At 42.3% G+C, this 20,281-nt stretch overlaps 1 protein-coding gene across 1 annotated transcript; it reads left to right on the top strand.

The window, feature by feature from the left end:
- Positions 1-401: 401 nt before the first annotated feature.
- Positions 402-11,873, top strand: LOC109913066 (mesothelin-like protein). Its single transcript, XM_020512526.2, has 11 exons — positions 402-496; positions 3,120-3,235; positions 4,488-4,519; positions 5,242-5,311; positions 6,043-6,224; positions 6,958-7,104; positions 8,349-8,482; positions 8,706-8,839; positions 9,036-9,130; positions 10,286-10,472; positions 10,859-11,873. The coding sequence occupies exons 2-11, from the start codon at positions 3,169-3,171 to the stop codon at positions 10,945-10,947; spliced, it is 1,137 nt and encodes a 378-aa protein (XP_020368115.2). The 5' UTR covers positions 402-496; positions 3,120-3,168; the 3' UTR covers positions 10,948-11,873.
- The last annotated feature ends 8,408 nt before the right edge of the window (positions 11,874-20,281 follow it).

The following is a 20,281-nucleotide window of genomic DNA, read 5'->3' on the forward strand; positions in this document are numbered from 1 at the left end:
GCACTGTTTCTGTGTAGTTGACTCGATATAATCCAATGTAGTTGGAGAAGCTTGAGTAAATGGTGAGTATTTTCTGGTGCGTTCTGGTTGAAGGCCAGCTGCCTCTAAACATGACACCTGGGCATGAGGTATGTGTTTTTTGTCATGGGAACTAGAGAGGAGAACAGTAACAAAGTAATGACGGCAGAGAATAGAATGTGGTGAATGTCTGTTTACGTTAACTGAATTAAGTTATTACAGCTGTTGTTCTGTGGATGCTAAAATAACCAAAATAGCTTCAAAGCGTGAACCACCCCTTCAGATGTTATTGTTTACATCATTTATATACGCGAACACTTTAGAAAGCAGGTAATGTTCTTAAAAGATGTAAGAACCACACCCAGATTTTCATGAGAAGAATAGCCTTAAGGGGATGGCTGCAGCTATAAGATCCTGGAGGTTTGTTCGTTCATTCAGTGCAGTGCTCAGCAGTTTTCACAGAAGACACATTTTCAAGGTTTGATATAGCCTTTATTTAAGACGGATAATTTTGGATGTGAAGGATAAGAATTTACTTGGAGAAAATGTTTCAAGATAACTTGAAAGGTTTTCACTTTACATTGATTGTTGCGGTGCAATATTATTTCAGTTTAATGCAAGCTTTACTGTGACTGCAGATCCATACTGTGGGTGAGAGAAATTGATCCGCGATTTGTGATCGATTTGTAAAGAATCAGTGGCTAAGATATTGATGCAACAGTTTTTATTTTCCATTGACTTGGAAAGTACTGCCAAGGATTTTTAATTTTAAACTATGTTAAACCAATGACAAGATGAGGAAATGAGTCTCCAAAAAGAATTTGAATGATTGTTTTGTGAATTTTCCAGTGGAAAAATGGTGAAAAATTAATTTTTGATTTGTTTCAAGTCTATTTTGTTACGTTGGTGTGGACCGATTTCATACTCTGAAATCTTTTAGCTGGTCTACATGCACCCTAGTTTGACCTTGTCTGACTACAGTGTGACTATTGTACGGGATGGACATCAAGTATTTTATTTGGCAGAGTACAGTGAGAACAATCTGCAAGGGAGCTGGATATCAGCCTTTCTTTCCAGCACTTATTTCAGCCAGCGCTCAATGTATAAAGCAAGAAAGACATCTTTATCTCATTTATTCTCTTTGATGGGACATCGGGGCCATTAGCAAGGGGCTGCATTTTTTGCACATCCCTAACTGCCCTGGGTCTGAGCGGATTCATGGGCCATTTCCTAGAGCAGCTAACAGTGAGCCACATTGATGGAGACACATTCAGACTAGATTGGGTGAAGATGGTAGGTTTTCTTCCCTAAAGATCATCATGTTTTTACCAAGTTTTTGATGATAAGCTGTTCTGGTCACCATTGTGGAAACCAAATTTATGTTCCAGATTTATTAACTGAATTTAAATTCCACCAGCTGCCATGGTGGGATTTGATCCCATTGTTCCCAGAGGATTAGCCTGTCTGTGATATTAAAACTGTTTCCTTGGTAAAGGATGTTTTTGTTCTTTATGGGATTCCCCATCCCGAATTTCCATGGAGGAGGTGATGACTCATCACTTTCTTGAACTGCCACAATTCCAGGATTTTGATCCCTTTCCATTGAAGGCAAAGCGATTGAACTGCAAGGCAGGAGAGTATGTGACTTGGAGGGGAACTTGCAGGTGGTGGTGTTTGCCCACAGCTTGTTGCCCTTCTACCTCCTCCAGGCAGTACAACTTATGGGCTTGGAACATGCTGTTGCAGGAGGCTCTGTGAGTTTACTCCAGGAAGCTTGTCCTTCTTTCAGCATCAAGACTTCAATCAAAAAAGGTCATTTTAAGATCACCTCCTCACACATATCGACTGCTGTATTCTGCAGTTTATGTAGTATTTTAAATTTTCATCTTGCATTTGCAGGTTTCTTCTTGTCGAACAACAATGTTGAATTAAAGGCCAACTGATTGGCTCAGTTGTTTAAAATTAGCTTAACCTCATGGGTGCGATGGAAGTAGAAGAATTCTTTTGCTTATTCATTGGATATGGGAGTCACTGGCCAGGCCAGCATTTGTTGCCCATCTCTAATTGCCCAGAGGGCAGTTAAGAGTCAACCACATTGCTGTGAGACTGGAGTCACGTATAGGTCAGACCAGCTAAGGGAGGTTGTGTCCTTCTCTGGAACTGGGTGGGTTTTCCCGACAATGGTTTTATGGTCAGCATAGACTCTGAACACCAGATTTTTTGTTCTCCCAAATTGAATTCAAATTTCACAATCTGCCACAGCAGGTTTCAAACCTAGGTCCCTGAAACAATACCTGACCTGAGAGTTCAGTGATAATTCCACTCGGCTATCACTTCCCCTTAATTGATCATTATGGCCCAGACAACTCCAACGATTAGAAAACTTGCAGCAACATAGGCTGGAATTGCAGGTTGGAACCACACAGAATTCCCAATGCAGCTGACTCTGTGGGATTTTATGCTGTCTAATTCCCTTGTTCCTGGATCCCATTGAGAAACCTCCTTTAAGTCAGAGAATTCAGAGGCTTCCGACTCAGTTTGTGTATAAAAATTATTCAATAAGGAGGCAGGGTATCTTTTTCCAACAACATACCTTATTTATAAAATTTTCTAAACACGATTATTGCAATTGAACATTGCAAGATTTGCAAACAAATTCAACATGTAACAGTCTTCCAAATTAGAAAAAAAAATTCCACATCCAGTATGCAACCAGAGGCTGAAAAACATTTCAAATTGCAAATTATAGGAAATGCAATTGACTAAAGTTTTCTGCTGATTTCACAAAATTAATCAACAAAACTGGAAGTAATGTGTGATCACACTACCAACTGCACCTTTTTCCAATACAGTGTGAGAGCTCAGCACTGACAGCACCTTTCCTCAATGCAGTGTGGGAGTTCAGCACTGACAGCACCTTTTCTCAATGCCATGTGATAAGTCAACAACTGTACTTAAAGGAAACAGATAGTACAGCAAACATTCAAGCTTGGGGTCCACTAGTTTCTCTTCGGCCATGCTTTATCTCTGGCTGTGAAAAACGTGGACGTTGCTACTTCACCAAATGTATGCTAATCATGACCTTTATTCCCTTTTTACAGGAAAGTCCAACTTGGTTCTGGTTTTAAAAAGTTTCACAGTTGACCAGATATGATGGCAAACACACCAGTGTCCAATTGCACCCTTCCAATGAAGTTCATGACGCTCATTGTCATTGGTAGGTTAATGCTGTTAATTGCTATTGTTCAACTCCGGAACCTATCTGTGGCCTAATTCAGGTCACAACTGTGAAAAGCCAGGGAAATAAAAACAATGCATTTTTGGACTACGTTGGCTTCACAGAGCAGAGGTCCTTAACTGTGCAGTCAGCTGCAGATGAAATGGCCTGTTACTCAATGTGTTTGAATTATATTTTGTATTCAGCTGGCTGAAGAAGTCTTGCACTTTGAATTCGGTACCGCTAACAAAAACCTCTAATCAGAATTCAAGTCTATCTTCAGAGCAATTTAACTTCTGGAACTCTATTTCACAGATCTCCTGAATATATTGGAGTGCTAATTGATGCAGGATTCTTTCACTAATCTCTTAATGTCTCACAGTAGAAAATTTCTAAGGAAGAATGTGTTAAATAAGAAGTAGCACTATGCATCTAATTGTATAGCACATTGTTGAAGCATTCTGTTGCTTTGTAATAGCTTCATACTGTAATGATTCACTGTGGGTATTGCAATGGGACTGCTCCATACAGTAGCAGGTATATTTTGATTTGATTTATTGTCATGTGTAATGTGGTAAGAATTGTTTTGAATCATAATCAAACAAATCATACATGAAAACATAGAAAATAGGAGCAGGCGGAGGCCATTCAGCCCTTTGAGCCTGCTCCGCCATTCTTCATGATCATGGCTGATCCAACTCAATAGCCTAATCCTGCTTTCTCTCCATAAACTTTGATCCCATTTGCCCCAAGTGCTATGTCTAGTCGCCTCTTGAATACACTCAATGTTTTGGTATCAATTACTTCCTGTGGTAATGAATTCCATAGGCTCACCACTGTTTGGGTGAAGAAATGTCCCCTTATCTCCATCCTAAATCGTCTATCCCAATTCCTCATACTGTGACCCTGGTTCTGGACACACCCACCATCATGAACATCCTCCCTGCATCTACCCTGCCCAGTCCTGTTAGAATTTTATAAGTCTCCATGAGACTGTCCCCTCATTCATCTGAACTCCTTACATAAATACTCTACTTCAGTAGGAGGTTGATTCACACAATGACTTCTGTGATAATCAACATTCAGTTGCTCATGTTTTAGGTTTGGGGATCTGAAACAGTTTCTCCTCCTCTTTGACTTGTTCATTTAGGAGCTATAAGATGTTGTACTGAGATATGAAGTGTGTACGTTTTGATGAACAAATGATCTGTAGAACTTTCCTTTAACAGATTATTCTGATATTTCCTTTTAGGTTACTTTCTGGCCATTTTGAATGCTCAGCCGGTAAGTGGAATTTCATATCTTCTCTTGCACATCGTTGAAAATACAATTCAGTGATAAACTAGAGGTCACAATCATTCCTAGATCAGACTGGTTTAAAGTACTGTATAATTATTAAGGCAAAGTTTCAGAAGTGCAAATTTGATAAGAACAGTGAGACTATGTGAGAAATTGACCTGTGTTCTGTTTTATTAATGTTTAAAAAACAGCAGTAACCAATGAATAATTGCAGAGGTCATTCACATCACACATTCCTCATTGTGTGTAAAATAATAATAGAATCCCTAGAGAGTGGAAGCAGGTCATTCAGCCCATCAAGTCCAAACTGACCCTCAGAGGAGCACCCCACCCAGACCCAACCCCACCCCTGTATCCCTGCATTTCCCATGGCGAATCCACCTAACCTGCAAATCCCAGGACAATATGGGACAATTTAGCCTGGCTAATCCACCCTAACCTGTACATCTTTGGAGCGTGAGAGGAAACTGGAGCACCCAGAGGAAATCCTTGCAGACATGGGGGGGATGTGCAAACTCTACGCAGACAGTCACCTGCGGGTGGAACCAAACCTAGTTCACTGGTGCTATGAGGCAGTACTGAACTAACCACTGAGCCACTGTCAATCAGCCTTTAAATCAAGCTATATGGCTATTGAGTTAATTACATGTTTAAAATGTATGATATAAGTAAATGTAGGAGTGAATATCTTGATTGGCCCTCCACAGGCTCTAGGTGAGAAAGGATCCCAAGGACTCAGGCAGATATTGTTAAGAAGACGAGTGAAACGTGCCACTGGTGAGTAATTTATTTATTGATGTAGGCCTGTGTAACATCATCTGACTCTGACCCGTTCCTGCTCATTGACTGTTGAAACCCTCATCCATGCTACAATTTTCTCCTGGCTTCTCTTCTGCAATGCCTTTCTGGTCAGCTTCCCATCTTCCACTCACCATGCTTTTCTGCCCATCCAAAGCTATGCTGCTCATATCCAAATTAGTAGCAAGTCCTGTTTATGCATCAACATTGTTCTCACTGGCCATACATAGATTTTTGGATGGATACCGCCTCCTTTTCTTTCTTTAAACATTTCTCTGTGGTCTTACACCTCCCTATCATTGTAGCTATTTCTAGACCACAAGGCTATCTGTGTGTCTCCAATACGGACGTCTTGAGCAATCCCAATTTTAATTGCTCGACTATAGGCAGCCATATTATTAAGACTCCAAAATCTGGAATTGCCTCTATAAACTTCTCTGCCTGCATCCCCTTCTGTCTTCCTTTAAGACAGTCTTTACATCCCACTTCAATGACCAAACCTTTGGTCGTCATTTTTAATGTCACCTCATGTGGCACATTGACAGATTATCTTGCGAACCTGCAACATGTCATGTCCTATGCCTCAGGCTCAGTGTTCCATTCCCAGCAAAAGGAATGGCAGTATGGCAGTATGTTCTGCGTTATAACAATTTCATTCTACAAATTGGCATCTGCATGTGTCCAATGCAAATGTGTTTGTGTGCTTGCAGATTGTACCAAAGGCTTCATTACAAAAGATATGACCACCAATACGTTGTTACCCACGATTTATCCTGCTGAACAGTTAGATGCCTGTTTGAACAACAGTGTGCTGCTTGCAAACCTTACTGAACTGGGACATACAGCTTTCAGCAGAGATCAGCTTCTTGTTCTAAAAAGAAAATTGGGAGAGGTAAGGTTGCATCATTTGGAGATATATTCTTCCTAGGATGAATACTTCTAGTATCCAACATACCTGATGGCTAAGAGTCATCTATGTATGGGATAGCATAGAAACTGCACAGATTCAGGCCATTTAGCCCCATCAGTCCATGCTGATGTTTATGCTCCATTCAAGCCTTCATCACATTTTTTCTCATCTAAATCTGTCATTGCCACCCTCTAATCTCTTCTGCCATATACTTTTGTCTAGATTCCCAACATATTACTTGCTTCAACATGTAGCTCATTTTGTAAAGTCTAAGGATTTTGAATAAATGCAGTCTTTCAAATCTTGGTGCACCTCATGAAAGATTAGATTGTAGTTTTTGAGAAGTTTGAATTGCTTGAGTCAATTACACACCTAGGCTGCAGAGGCAGGTGGCCAAATTTCAAGTGAATTTAACCTGTAAGACTCCCAACCTTCAAAGAAGAATGTATGACTGGAGATAAAGGGTGTGAACTGAGCAATTGGACAAGACATGATGGGGTCACCAATATAAAATTGACCTGATGAATATGACCCACAGCAAGGGCCCAATTGGTGGTGCACAGTCCCACCATTAGTCTTCCATTGCTGTGTAGCTATAAGGAGATACCCACAGCCATTACACAGTCTATAGGAGATCCACGGTTTATAAACGTAGTTTTGACACCCTGTGCACTTTAATCTGACTGAATATATATTTTTTGATATTTTGGAACAGATACACACAAGCGGACTGCCAGAAGAACGGATTCGACAGCTGGGATTCATAATTACTGTGTACGGTCCCGAAGAGATCAGCATGTGGAACATAACAAATGCAGATACCCTTGCACTTGTTCTAAGGAATAGCCCAAATTTGAACACGGTATGGATTAGCAGCGAGCTTTTGATTGTGTGACCCAATCAAAGAGCATGTGTTGTACCCTGAATTCAAATATTGTTTGGGTTGTGATGGATGATGAGAAAAACTAGGGATAAAATGGAACCTTATTGCTACCTGTGATGTGGCAACACATTCGTCATCAGATAGTTTAAAAATGCTCTTTGAACTAAAAGAAACCTACAGTATCCATCCATGTGACATTGCAGATGGAAATCAGTCATAGCAAGGTCACTAAATGAAGAGTATATGGAGAGAATCCCATCGACAAAGATCTGCTTCTGACAAAAAGAACTTTGATGGTAGTGACATTACTGAGCGTTGCAAACAAAGAGCAACTCAATCAGAACCTAAGGGCACTTCAGTTGTTACTTTCTGTTACATTTCAGTGAGAATCATAGAATAAGAGAATTATGTCAGTGCAGAAAGAGACCCACTGTGTCAGTGCTGAGCCTCTGCAGGAGCAGCTGAACTAGTCCCACTCATCACCATTAGGCTATAGATGCAAATTCTCTTTTGATGACACAGCCATTTTGTTTTGAAAGCTTTAATTGATTCTGTTTCCACTGTATTCTCCGACAGTGAATTCTCAATCCATAAGTAAAACAAAGAACTGCGGATGCTAGAAATCTGAATCAAAAACAAAAATTGCTGGTGAAACTCAGCAGGTCTAGCAGTACTTGTGGAAAGAAAGCAAAGAGTTAGCATTTCAAGTCTGGTGACTCTTCATCAAAACTGTTTTGCCAGCAATTTATGTTTTTGAATTCTTGATTCGCTTATTTTGTAGAATATTTTTCCTTGTGTTGCCTTTGGGTTTTCTTGGTTCTTCACCTTAAATTGGTATCAATTGGTTCTTGACCATTGCACCAAAGGAAGCGGTTTCTCCCCATTTATTCGATGCAGACTTTGAACATCTCTGTCTGATTGCCCCTCAACCTTTTCTGAGGGGACTTGTCCTGGCTTCAGCAATCTACCCATCAGAACTGAAATCCCTCATTGCTGTGGCCATTCTCATAAATCCTTCCACTGCCTCTGCACCCATGCTATTGATACTGATATGGATTCCTAGTAAGCTTATCTTGTATTTTCTCCTGCATAAGTAGTTAAGCTCTCACATGTTTCACAAAGCAAAAAAGAGAAAAGAATGGATACACAATCAGACAACATTCTGAGTTTATAGTATATATGGGGCAAAAAGTAATAAATGGAACTTTTCTCTTTCATTTCAGACCAATGTAATTATTGCAAATTATCTGCAAAGATCTGGGCCACTAAATGCGGTTGCATTGGATGCGATTGGCGGTCCATTACTGTGTACTCTGAGTGAAGAGAACCTCAGGACCATCCTTCCCAGTGAACTGAAGTGAGTGTCAGATTCTCTAAAGTTATCCTGCAACTCTACTCTCCTACTCTCTATTTGACCTAGCTGTGACATTACAAACCTGCAGACTTCCAAAGGAATATTTTGTGAACAGGGACATTTGCTTAATTGAGGGAAAATGAAATGATGACCTTGTCATTGAGCACAGACTACCTAAGTCATCTAAGTGTCAATGTTAACAAAAAGCCTTACCACTTTGTTGCAGGAAAGCCAAACCACTGAATATTTCCACATGTACCCAGGCGAAGAAAGACATACTTTTTGGGATCGCTAAAGTTGCGTTCCAGGATCTTGCTGGTGATCCCAAAGCCTATTTTAACCAACTCAAGCCATATATTGGTAAGCTATATTACAATCTGCTTTGATGATTATTTGAAAAAATATACACATCAATTAATTTTCAGTTCATTACCATCTTTAACGAAGAAAGTTTATTATTAATACCAAATGAATTAAATCTTCCATTTCACTCTATTTTTATGAAAAGTTGTTGTTTAGAAATAGCGAGCTGATAGTTCTTTCTGTTCTGTAAAAGGTGGTGCACAAGCGTCTGATTTACAGAGTTTAGCTGCTGGCAACATCAACATGGACTTTGAGACATTCAGCAGCCTCAATCCAGTAGAAGTGGAAGTGAGTATCAGTGGAGACCTGCACCAACATCCAGCTCTTTAACACCTCACACAGAAACCAGATATTAGATACAGTGCCCAGAAACAGGAATTCATTCACACCAGCCCATGTTAATCACCACAGGTCACCTCCTTGCTGCACAACTGCTATATTTATGAGACCTTGCTTAGACTAGAGACCACAACTGAACATCATGATCTCAGCTGTGAAGGAAAAGGAACCATGAAGTTCATCTCACTTCAACCAGGTTTAAAGAGGGATTGGAGTGCACTCGGACTGGGGTGCACTTGGACTGGTTGACTGTTATTAAGTGAAAAATGCCATAGTAAACATTTCAGTTGTCATTCATTTCCATGTGTATAATGGAACTGAAATGTTGCAGGGTCAAGTACAGACAGCTGGTTCACTACCAGTTGTGTTAGTTTTGAAGAGCATGGTGGCTCAGTGGTTAGCACTGCTGCCTCACAGCACCAGGCACCTGGGCTTGATTCCAGCCTCAGGCGACTGTGTGGAGTTTGCACATTCTCCCTGTGTCTGCGTGGGTTTCCGCTGTGTGCTCTGGTTTCCTTTTACAGTCCAAAGATGTGCAGGTTAGATGGATTGGCCATGCTAAAATGGCCATGCTAAATTGCCCATAGTGTCCAGGGATATGTAAATTAGGTGGATTCGACATGGGAAATGCACGGTTAGAGGGAAAGGATAGGGGGATGTGTCTGGTTGGGATGCTCTTTGGAGGGGTGGTGTGGACTTGTTAGGCCCAATGGTATGTTCCACACTGTAGGGATTCCATGTATAAACCTCTGATGTTTCAAATTGAAAAGACAATTTATAGCTCCACTCAGTTAGAGCTACACAGCTCGAGTTAATTGGAGGGAGTCATATCAGAAGTGGAATTAAATCCATTGGCAGAATGGAAAGACTCAATGTTGAAGAAGAAACTTTGTTAACACGTATTATTAGATTGGATTGGTGGATGAAGGGAACTGGAAACATTTGGGATAAATGCTTACTTGTGTTATTAACAGGAAATAGGTGAGACATTCTGTTTCCATATTGCTTATGTACCTGATTGTCCTTGAATCATTTCAGAAAGAATGTGGAACCAAGACTGAGGACAATGTTGTCATTGTATTGTGGCTATTCCATATCTTTCAGAAACTCACTGCCCAGAACATTCGAGATCTGCTTGGAATTAACCTGAATTCCCTTAAAGAAAATGAAAATCATGAGATAGTGCGGCGTTGGGTTAACACACACACAGTGGCTGAGGTGATGAGTCTGGGAATTGGCCTCAGAGGTGGAATATCACCGGCTGGACTTGGGAATCTTTCCATTTTGCCATGTAAGTGGCATTTTACAGTTATTAATGTACTGACAAGAGCATTGGCTATGATAAAGAACATCATCATGGGAGCAAATGGGAAATCTTTTATTTGCAAGCTGTGCTGTCTTTGAAAATACTGATGTATGCTTAAGCATTTAATCTACACAGAGTCACTATGAATTCCATAATGGTGCCCCAAAACCAGTTAACAGCATATATCACTGAGTCTAACTGGAAGAATGTAACAACGTAGTGTTAAAGAAAATGCTAATTTGAAAACTACACTTGCAGCCTCTTTGCATGAAGTAATGTTTGTGAAAGATGCTAACTCATGAAAGGCTAAAGAATACTTTGGAGGATAATTATTATTAGTCTATTTCTCATCATTTCATTTTATTTTCCAGTGCCTGGTTCTGCTTCAGTCAGCAGCTACAGTCTCCTGCTCTCCACATGCATCACTGTGTTGGGGATCGCTTTGCAATATCATTCATAAACTGTGATTGTGCTGCCTACTGTGTGAAATGGAAGGAACCATGTATCCCAGCATCACATGAAGGAAATTGAAGAAGGTTTAACCAGCTCAGCACAAGTAGATTGAACGCTATTTATAACTTTGAAATGACTTTAAACTAGCTTTCTAGACATGGTGCTGATCAATTGTAAAACAAAATAATTTAGGGCAACTCTGAACTGTTGCTGGAATGACAGTAATCCAAAAGCAGTCAATAAAGATTTATCTTATTACTGCCTACCAAATCTCACAGAAATATTAATGAATTTTCTTATCATGGATTCCTTGTAGAGTGAAAGGTGGTAGAAGTTTGGAATTCCCTTTGGCAAACAGCATTGAATGTCAGATGAATAGTTCATTCTAGATACGTTTTTGTTCAGCAAGGATGTTAAGAGCTAAGGGACAAAGGTGGGAATTTCGAATTATGTTGCAGATTAAGTATAACCTCATTCAACAACTGACCAGACTCCAAGGGGTTACTCCTGTATCAATAACCCTATGTTCCTAATGAAGACACTACTTAAAGTTCAAAATACTTTTCTTAGTGCATGTTTTTATAACAAAGCTCCTGTATTGATTGGCTTGATTGTAATGTAGCCAGTAGCTGAGCAAAAGTCACATTATAAGGGTAAAAGCCAGTAGGGCTCAGGAATGGGCAGAGGTGAGGAGTACGATTTCAGTGCCTGTTTTTGGATGAGAACGGAACATGAAGGCTCTCAGGCTCAAGTTGCCATTCTCTCCCAATTCTAATCCACTGGTTGACACCTTCTTTGGAACCCGGACATGTGTAGAGCTGACACTGACTTGAATCAGCTGAGGACCTTATTTTTTCAGATTCTGCCTCTGGTCTAGAGTGCCTCCCCCACCCCCATGCCCAGTCCCACCCCCTTCCCCAGCCCATTCCCAACCCCACCCCCTCCTCCACCCCCACCCCCACCACTACCCCCTCCCCCAGCCCTGGGTCATGGAACTGATAACATTCATGACAAAAAATGGTGAGCAGAGAAAAGCACTGGCAGACATTGCTATCTGTGTTGCACTTAATGCTGAGTCAGCAAGAATACAGGTCATCAAATTGGAAAACAGTGTATTTGAAACTGCCATATGATTTGTTTGTCTTCTATGTTAAACAATAGTTAGTGTCTTTACCAATACATATTTATATGGTTTGCTGTTTTACCCAGTATGTATGTGATACACATTTGTTCTTTTTGTCTTAATATATTTGAAAAATAACTTTTATGTATATTTTCAATAAAAAAAGCAATTGAATTGTTCATGGGGTTTGGCCAATCCTGTTGTACAGGTGGATGATCTGGAAATGGTCAGTACTGAGGACGAAAACCCTAAATTGTCTTCTCCCGGATGTAATTATAGAAAACAGCAACAAACTTTTCTTGGGAGGTAACAAGTGCTGACATTGTGATCATTCAGAGGATTGAGGGCTTCACTATAGCAATATTTTACACTGATCAACACTCCAGAGCTTTACTAGACATCCACGTTAGGCTAAACTCAGAGACATTGCAGTTCAGAGTCTAAAGGGGCCTTAAGGTTCCTCAATAGAGGATGCTGGATCAACCATTAATTTTAAATCTGCGATGTGTATTTTTTTATTAGACAAAGGTTTTAACGGGTACAGACTGTAGTGATTAGAACCAGGTGGATCTTGTTGAGTATGAGATCCTTCTTTGGTGCTGGTAACCAGGGCCAATCAGGGATCCCTGGTTGACAGATCTAAACAGTGGATTCAGAGTCTCCTGACTTCAGGGACTGACAGTGAGTTGGCTGATCACAGCAGTGTACGGTGCACGTGTAAATAAAGGGTGACTTGGTGACGGGATACCAACGTCTGTGCAGTTATTTCATGGACCAAAGGCAGTTATGTGGAGTTAGGCCACAGATCAGCCATGAATTCATAGAATGCCAGTACAGTCACAAGGTGCTGAATGGCCTCCTCCTGTTCCAACATTTCCTAAATTTCCACATTAACTGAGAAGATTTTTATTTATAGCCATTTTTCAAAGCACCACCTCAAGCATTTGCAGATTTATTGAACTCAGTTTTACAGCTTGATCTCCTGCACCCTGGGAAATAATTCCGCTATCATAACCTCAACACTACTTTCGGCTTATATGTATGACTTTAGGATGAATACTGGGGAGGGCCATTCTGTTTATTATAGGCATAATCATTGACTGAGCATCCACAGTGTTCCAGGATGGAAAATTCCAGCCCTCTGAGTGAAGCAAGTTCTCCTGATCTCCTCTGAAATGTCTGATCCCATATCTTGAGGTTATGACCTGAGTTCTAGACTCTCCAATCATGGAAAACAAGTTTTGAAACTCTATCAAGTTCTCTAAGAATTTTATACATTGCAATTATATCACCCTTCATTCCTCTAAACTTTTAAAAATCTAGGCCCATTCTACTTATTCTGTCCTCATTGGTTCCTGAGATAAGAGACAGATATCTAATCAGATGAACCTTTGTTTTATCTCATCCAGGCAAGCTTAGGTAAGTTCACAGTACGCCAGCTCCATATAGTTCTATCAATAGTTCCTTTCACTTATTTTCCACATCCTTTTGCCTTATTAATTCTTTGTGCACCTTTGCACTTTGCAGTTCATACAAAAGGGCCCCAAACCATCTGAATGCAACCATTTTTGAAAACATCTGCACCTATTAACACTGCATGTGTTGGAAATCTGAAACAAACACAGAAAGTGCCGGAGAAACTCAGGTCTGGCAGCATCTGTGGAGAAAGAAACACAAGGTTAATGTTTTGAAACTGGCATGACTCTTCTTTGGAATCCTGGTCACCATTACTTTGCAGTCTCTTAGCATTCTCCTCACCTGCCTGCCCGGCTTTGTGTCAGCTGCATTGTTGGATATACTACACTCGGTTTCCTCATCTAAACCATTGGCATAGATTGGTAATATGGATTCTTGCAATATCTCAGACCAGTCTCACATCATGCCATCCTGCAAATGCCTTGTTATTCCAACTCTCTTGTCTGTTTGTTAACCTATCCTCTGCGCCTGTTAATATATTACCCCATCCAATCTAATCCAGTGCATCCACCTGATGTGCAGCACCTTATTGAATATCTGCTGAAACTAGGTGTCCAGTATCCGACATGGAGGTCCTGCAGTGACGAGGGCATTCATGCTGTAATTAGCAGAGAGGATGATCGGGCTTGTGCATAATTGCAACCATCACTACTCCCCTAGGGAATGCCTCAGAAAGCCTTCCAATCTATTGGTTTCAACATTGCTATGTGTCTTGACAATAACAACAGGCTCCCTGGCAGACCTGTCAATGTGCCAAGCACCCATGCATGCATACCCATCAGCTTTTTCTATGAGCTGCCCCATCAGAGTCGACAGACAGAGAAAAGATAAACCTTTGAGAGCAAGTTGCAGCCAGATGATATTGAACTATTGATATTCATAAGTATTAATGGTTTTGCACTACATCTGTTTGTTTGAGACTCTGTCTAGCTCTGAAGATAATTATGCCACATGTCTAATAACATGTCCATACAGGATGTGCCATGGAGTGATATCTGTGTTGACAGCCTGTTGCAAAACATGGAAGCAAGAGGAACAGAGGGTTCTGCTGGGATCAACCTTTGGACAAATATCCCTATTATTTTTCTGAAGAAGGATCCCGACCGGAAACAACAGCTTTCCTGCTCCTCTGATGCTGCCTGGCCTGCTGTGATCCCCCAGATCCAAACTGTGTTATCTCAGACTCCAGCATCGGCAGTTCTTATTATCCCTATTGTTTCGCTGGCCTCCACATGCAGAAGTGTTAGTGTTAAATGGAGAGGTCAGTGTAATGATTGTAAAAAAGTCAGCCAGGTGGCCTGCATAGAATATGGATACCCCCACTGGGGCTGTTAATCTGGTCCAATCAGTGAGCCCTAGCTGGTAGATATAAGCAGGAGTGTCAGAGGTTCAGTTCACTCTGAGAGCAGGCTCTGACAGAGCTGGATCAATATCAAGGACTCTCCATGTGTAAATAAAGGGTGACATGGTTACTGTGGAGTTATTTCACTGGTAATGAGAGAAAAGCACATTCCTGAAGAAATTCACTGACGACAGTCGTCTTTGAGTTGAGGTAAGCATTTCTAGCATCATGCCATTATTTGGGATGCTTGACCCATTTGATCCTGCCTGTCGAAGACTGGGCCCAGTGTGTGGAAAGAATGCAATATTTCTTCCTGTTAAATTACATTGTAGCAGATGAAAAGTAACAAGTAATTCTACTGACAGCTTGTGGACCCACAGCTTTTTCTGTTCTTAGGAGCCTAACTTTCACTGAGGCTCCAGATATGAAAACCTTTCAAGAGTTGACAGATTTAGTTAAGGAATATTATGACCCCAAATGTCTTCTAATTCTGAGACGCTATCGGCTTTACTCGGCAGTTCAAGTTCCAGAGGAATCTGATCGGGATTTTTGACGAGGTTAAAATGACTGACAGAGGCATGTGATTTTGGGTTAACTCTTAATGAGGCCTTGAGAGACTATTTAGTATGTGGGATTAATGATGTAACTATGCAAAAGTACCTACTAGCTGAAGCCCAATTGGGCTTCAAACAGATACTACAACTGGCTTTATCACGGAAAATGCAGCAAGTGGAGTATATGAGTTGCAGGGCATTCCGATGGAGCTTGGGGAATGCCAATGATGCACAAGGCCGGTCATCTTCTCTGCTAATGACAGCATGAATGCCCTCACCATGCTAGTCTGGCACTGTCTGCAGGACCTCCATGACAGATACTGGACACCGACTTTCAGCAGATATTCAATAAGGTGCCGCACATGAGGTCGACGCACTGGATTAGCATTAATTGGATGGGGTAATATATTAACAGGTGCAGAGGATAGTTTAACAAACAGACAAGAGAGTTAGAATAACAAGGCATTTGCAGGATGGCATGGTGTGAGACTGGTTTGGGATATTGCAAGAATCCATACTTCCAATCTACGCCAATGGTTTAGATGAGGACACCGAGTGTAATATATCCAACAATGCAGCTGACACAAAGCCAGGTGGGCAGGTGAGGAGAATGCTAAGAGACTGCAAAGTAATGGTGACCAGGATTCCAAAGAAGAGTCTCAAAACACTAACTAAGTTTCTCCAGCACTTTCTGTGTTTGTTTCAGATTTCCAACATGTGCAGTGTTAATAGATGCAGATGTTTTCAGAAATGGTTGCATTCAGATGGCTTGGGGGACCCTTTTGAATATGAATTGCAAAGTGCAAAGGTGAGCAAAGAATTAATAAGGCAAAAGGATGTGGAAAATAAGTGAAAGGAACTGTTGATAGAACTATATAGAGCTGGCGTGCTGTGAACTTACCTAAGCTTGACCTAAATGAGATGCAACAAAGGGTCACCTGATTAAATATCTGTCTCTTATCTCAGGAACCAATGAGGGCAGAATGAGTAGAATGGGCCTAGATTTTTAAAAGTTTAGAGGAATGAAAGGTGATATAATTGAAATATACGCACTTCTTAGAGAACTTGACAGAGTTTCAAAGCTTGTTTTCCATGATTGGAGAGTCTAGAACTCAGGTCATAGTCTCTAGATATGGGATCAGACATTTCAGAGGAGATCAGGAGAACTTGCTTCACTCAGAGGGCTGGAATTTTTCATCCTGGAGCACTGTGGACGCTCAGTCAATGATTATTTTTGACATAGTCCTTAGATGTTTCTCCCAGACGGGCATGCACCTCAGAAAGGAAAAATTTGTGTTTCAGGTCTACGTGGTTTATATAGTCGATAAGACCAAGTTACACCTGTTGGAAGATAAAGTGAGAGCAAGAAAAGGTACCTGGCTTCCGTCTCTGTGCCGGAGCTGAGGTCTTTCCTTGGGCTGGTGAATTATTGTGGAAAGTTCATATATAACCTGGCCTCCATCCTGGCACTTTTGCATCAATTCATAAAAAAGGGTCAGCCTTGGAAATGGTTGCTTAGCCAAGCCATAGCTTTCAGGGAAATGAAGAAACAGATATCATCCTGTAAGGTGATGGCACACTATGATCTCAAATGAGATCTGGTATTGACATTCGATACCTCCCCGTAAGGCACTATGAGTATTAGCTCATATGGTGGCCCAATGGAGAGGAATGCCCAATACAGTATGTATCCAGGACTTTGGCTAGTGCAGAGCATAAGTATGCCCAGATAGAGAAGAAAGGTTTGGTGGCCATATTTGGAGTCAGGAAGTTCCACCAACACCTTTACGGGCATAATTTTGTAATAATAATGTACCACAAACCCCTGCTAAGTGTCCTTAAAGAGGGCAAGGCAGCGCTACCCATAGCTTCAGGCCAAATTCAGCAGTGGGCTCTAATACCATCCAGGAAGCCAAGTAGCCAAAGTGGATGGATTGAACTGCCTCCCACTGGCAGATACACCACCAGTAGTACCGCCACTGAACGAGTCTGTCATGGTTTTAAATTTTTTGGACACACTTCCAGTCACAGCTGACAATATCAGACTTTGGACGCAGAAAGATCAGGTCCTGACAAAACTGAAACAGCTGCTGGTGATGGGGGACTAGAAATGAAACTTTTTTTGACATGGAGAGACCAGATCACAGTAGAGAATGGCATTTTATTATGGGAAACAAGAATGATTCTTGTTTCCCATAATAAAATGTCGCTACCAGATACTGGCTGAACTCCAACAGGGTCATCCAGGGGTTTCCAAAATGAAGATGTTGGCAAGAAGTTATGTCTGGTAGCCAGAACTGGATGCAGGCATAGTCACGTTGTTGGGGCAGTGCTCAGTGTGCGAACAAGGGCAAAAATTACCACCAGCAGCGCCCCCGTGGGAAAGGCTGGGTAAATTACTTCAGCAGAAAAGGTTTGGTGTAGGAACCACAGGAATGGTCCTGCATGGGTAAGAGGCATGGTCAATGTGCGGTCAGGTCCTGTGGCGTATAAAGTTCGAGTAGGAGAGATTGTCCTGAAGACACATGTGGACCATATGAAAGCTGCAAACTTGCAAATGGTGCGGGAGCAAAATGTGTCCAGCTGCTCAGAACAGTTGGTAACATTGTTGGAACCCATAGGTTGTCCCACTCCATCAAGTGTTGAAGAGACCTTGGGATCTGAGATGGACATGGCAGATGTCACCACCACGCCTTTGCTGCCCGAATGGGAGAATGACTTTATTCCGAGACGCTCCTGGTGCAAGAGTTGAGCTAATGTGTGTTACATGCTGCTTGCATCAGAAGCAGAGTTGCAGGAACCTAACCGGATGCTAATATGTCCCAGGAGCTACAAAAAACATAACCGGCCGATGACCTTGGACCCAGAGAGGGAGGGTTGTAGTGATTGTTACAAGGTCAACCAGGTCGACCTCATATGAGTTCCCTGACAGGGGCTGTTAATCTTGTCCAATCAGGGAGCCCAGGCTGACAGATACGAATAGGAGTGTCAGACACCCTGTTCGCTCTGACAGCTGGCTCTGATGGAGTTGGATCAGTATCTAGGGCTCTCCATGTGTAAATAAAGGGTGATTTGGTGACAGGATACTGGCCTCTGTGGAATTATTTCAGTCAGCAATGTCTGGGACAGTGAGGTGTACAGCACGCAGAGAGTGATAAGGTTGTCGGGGGTTAGGAAGCCCAAAGATTTGTGCACTGTACAATGCAAGGGACTGTATAAAATGTTCTTGCCCTCTATAAGGTCCTCAAATTGGTTGGACTTGCAGATCCCCTCCTTCACAGGTCAAGACACATAGCCCACCCACTCCCGGTAGGGTCGCAGCTGGTTTCTTTGCTGTTGTGTAGTTTTGATTTCTGGAATGATGGAAGATGACAGAGAGCTCTTTATGGGGGGGTGGGTTTCAGCCTCTGCTTCTACGTGCTGATGAGACCCTCAACCTCCTGGTAGCCCCTCTGTGAAACCCGTAGGTTCCACACCTCCACAGGTGTCCACCCAAACCATCTACGTGATTCCGCACCTACCCACCTTACCCCCACCCAGACCCTGGCGTATCCAATCTAAGTGTGGTCATACACTGCAAAGCATGGCCTACCCCATAGCCAAGGAGCTCCTGACCATGGATGATTCCCCCTCCCGCATTTCTCCATTCCATCCATTTTTATTGCATTGAAGCAAAACACTGCAGAAACAGAGAATGCTGTAGAAATTCAGCAGGAATGACAACACCTGTGGAGAGAGAAACTGAGTTTTGAGTCCGGTATGATTCTTGTTCAGAGCAGGACAGTCCTAGACTTGGGCTGTTGTGGTAGAGTAGTAGCGTCCCTACCTCTGCACCAGGCAGCCTGGGTTCAATTTCCACCTGCTCTGGGGTGGGGTGGTGTGTGTCCTAACATCTCTGAACAGGTTGATTAAAACTACAGAAAACCCTGGGTGAGATTGACCCAGGATCCTGGCATTTGTTTTTCCATCTCCCTGACTGCATAAGCCCCTAAACCCCAACACATGACAGGCCACTATGGAGCCACAAGACTGACGGTACCCCATGCCCTGGATTGCAAATGCACAGACCTCCTAACCAATACCTCCCTGCCCAGATGTTGAACCATAGCTGATCCCTTGGACTGGTTAAGGGATGTTGCTCTTGACGCACTGGGCCAGGACCCCTCATGAATGGCTGCCTCTATGGACTTCAATGAGCACTACTCCCCTAAAAACTTTGAGGCATGATTTCCTGCTTTTGCTGCATGTGCAATGTGCTTGCTGGGGAAGCGGCTGGTATTTGATGCTGGTATGGGATTGAAATAGCACACTGCCATATGGTGGGGACTGATGACCCGCAAAGCCAGCTTCCTGACTGTACGACTGCAAGGAATGGCAAGGCAGAGTTGCTGTGAGTGTATGGGTAGGTGCAGCAAACAGCAAGCGAACTGGCCTGAGCTACAACCTGGCAAAATCGCGGTGGCACTGTGGGTCAGTGGTTAGCACTGCTACCTCACAGTGCCAGGGACCCAGGTTCAATTCCACCCTCAGATAACTGTCTTTATGGAGTTTGCACTTCTCCCTGGGAGAATGTTTCCTCGGGGTGCTCCGGTTCCCTCCCACAGTCCAAAGACGTGCAGGTTAGGTGGATTGGCCATGCTAAACTGCCCGTGGTGTCCAGGGATGTGCAGGCTAGGTGGTTTAGCTATGAGAAGTGCAGAATTACAGGGAGAGGAGGTAGGGGAGTGGATCTGGGTGGGATGCTCTTCAGAGGGATGGGCTGGGCTCATGGGTTGAATGGCCTGCTTCCACACTGTGGGGATTCTACGATTCTATGAAAATCCAAGAACTGGGGGACTGTCCTTGC

Source organism: Rhincodon typus, chromosome 21, assembly GCF_021869965.1.
Source record: "Rhincodon typus isolate 14 chromosome 21, sRhiTyp1.1, whole genome shotgun sequence".
Lineage (NCBI taxonomy): Eukaryota > Metazoa > Chordata > Chondrichthyes > Orectolobiformes > Rhincodontidae > Rhincodon > Rhincodon typus.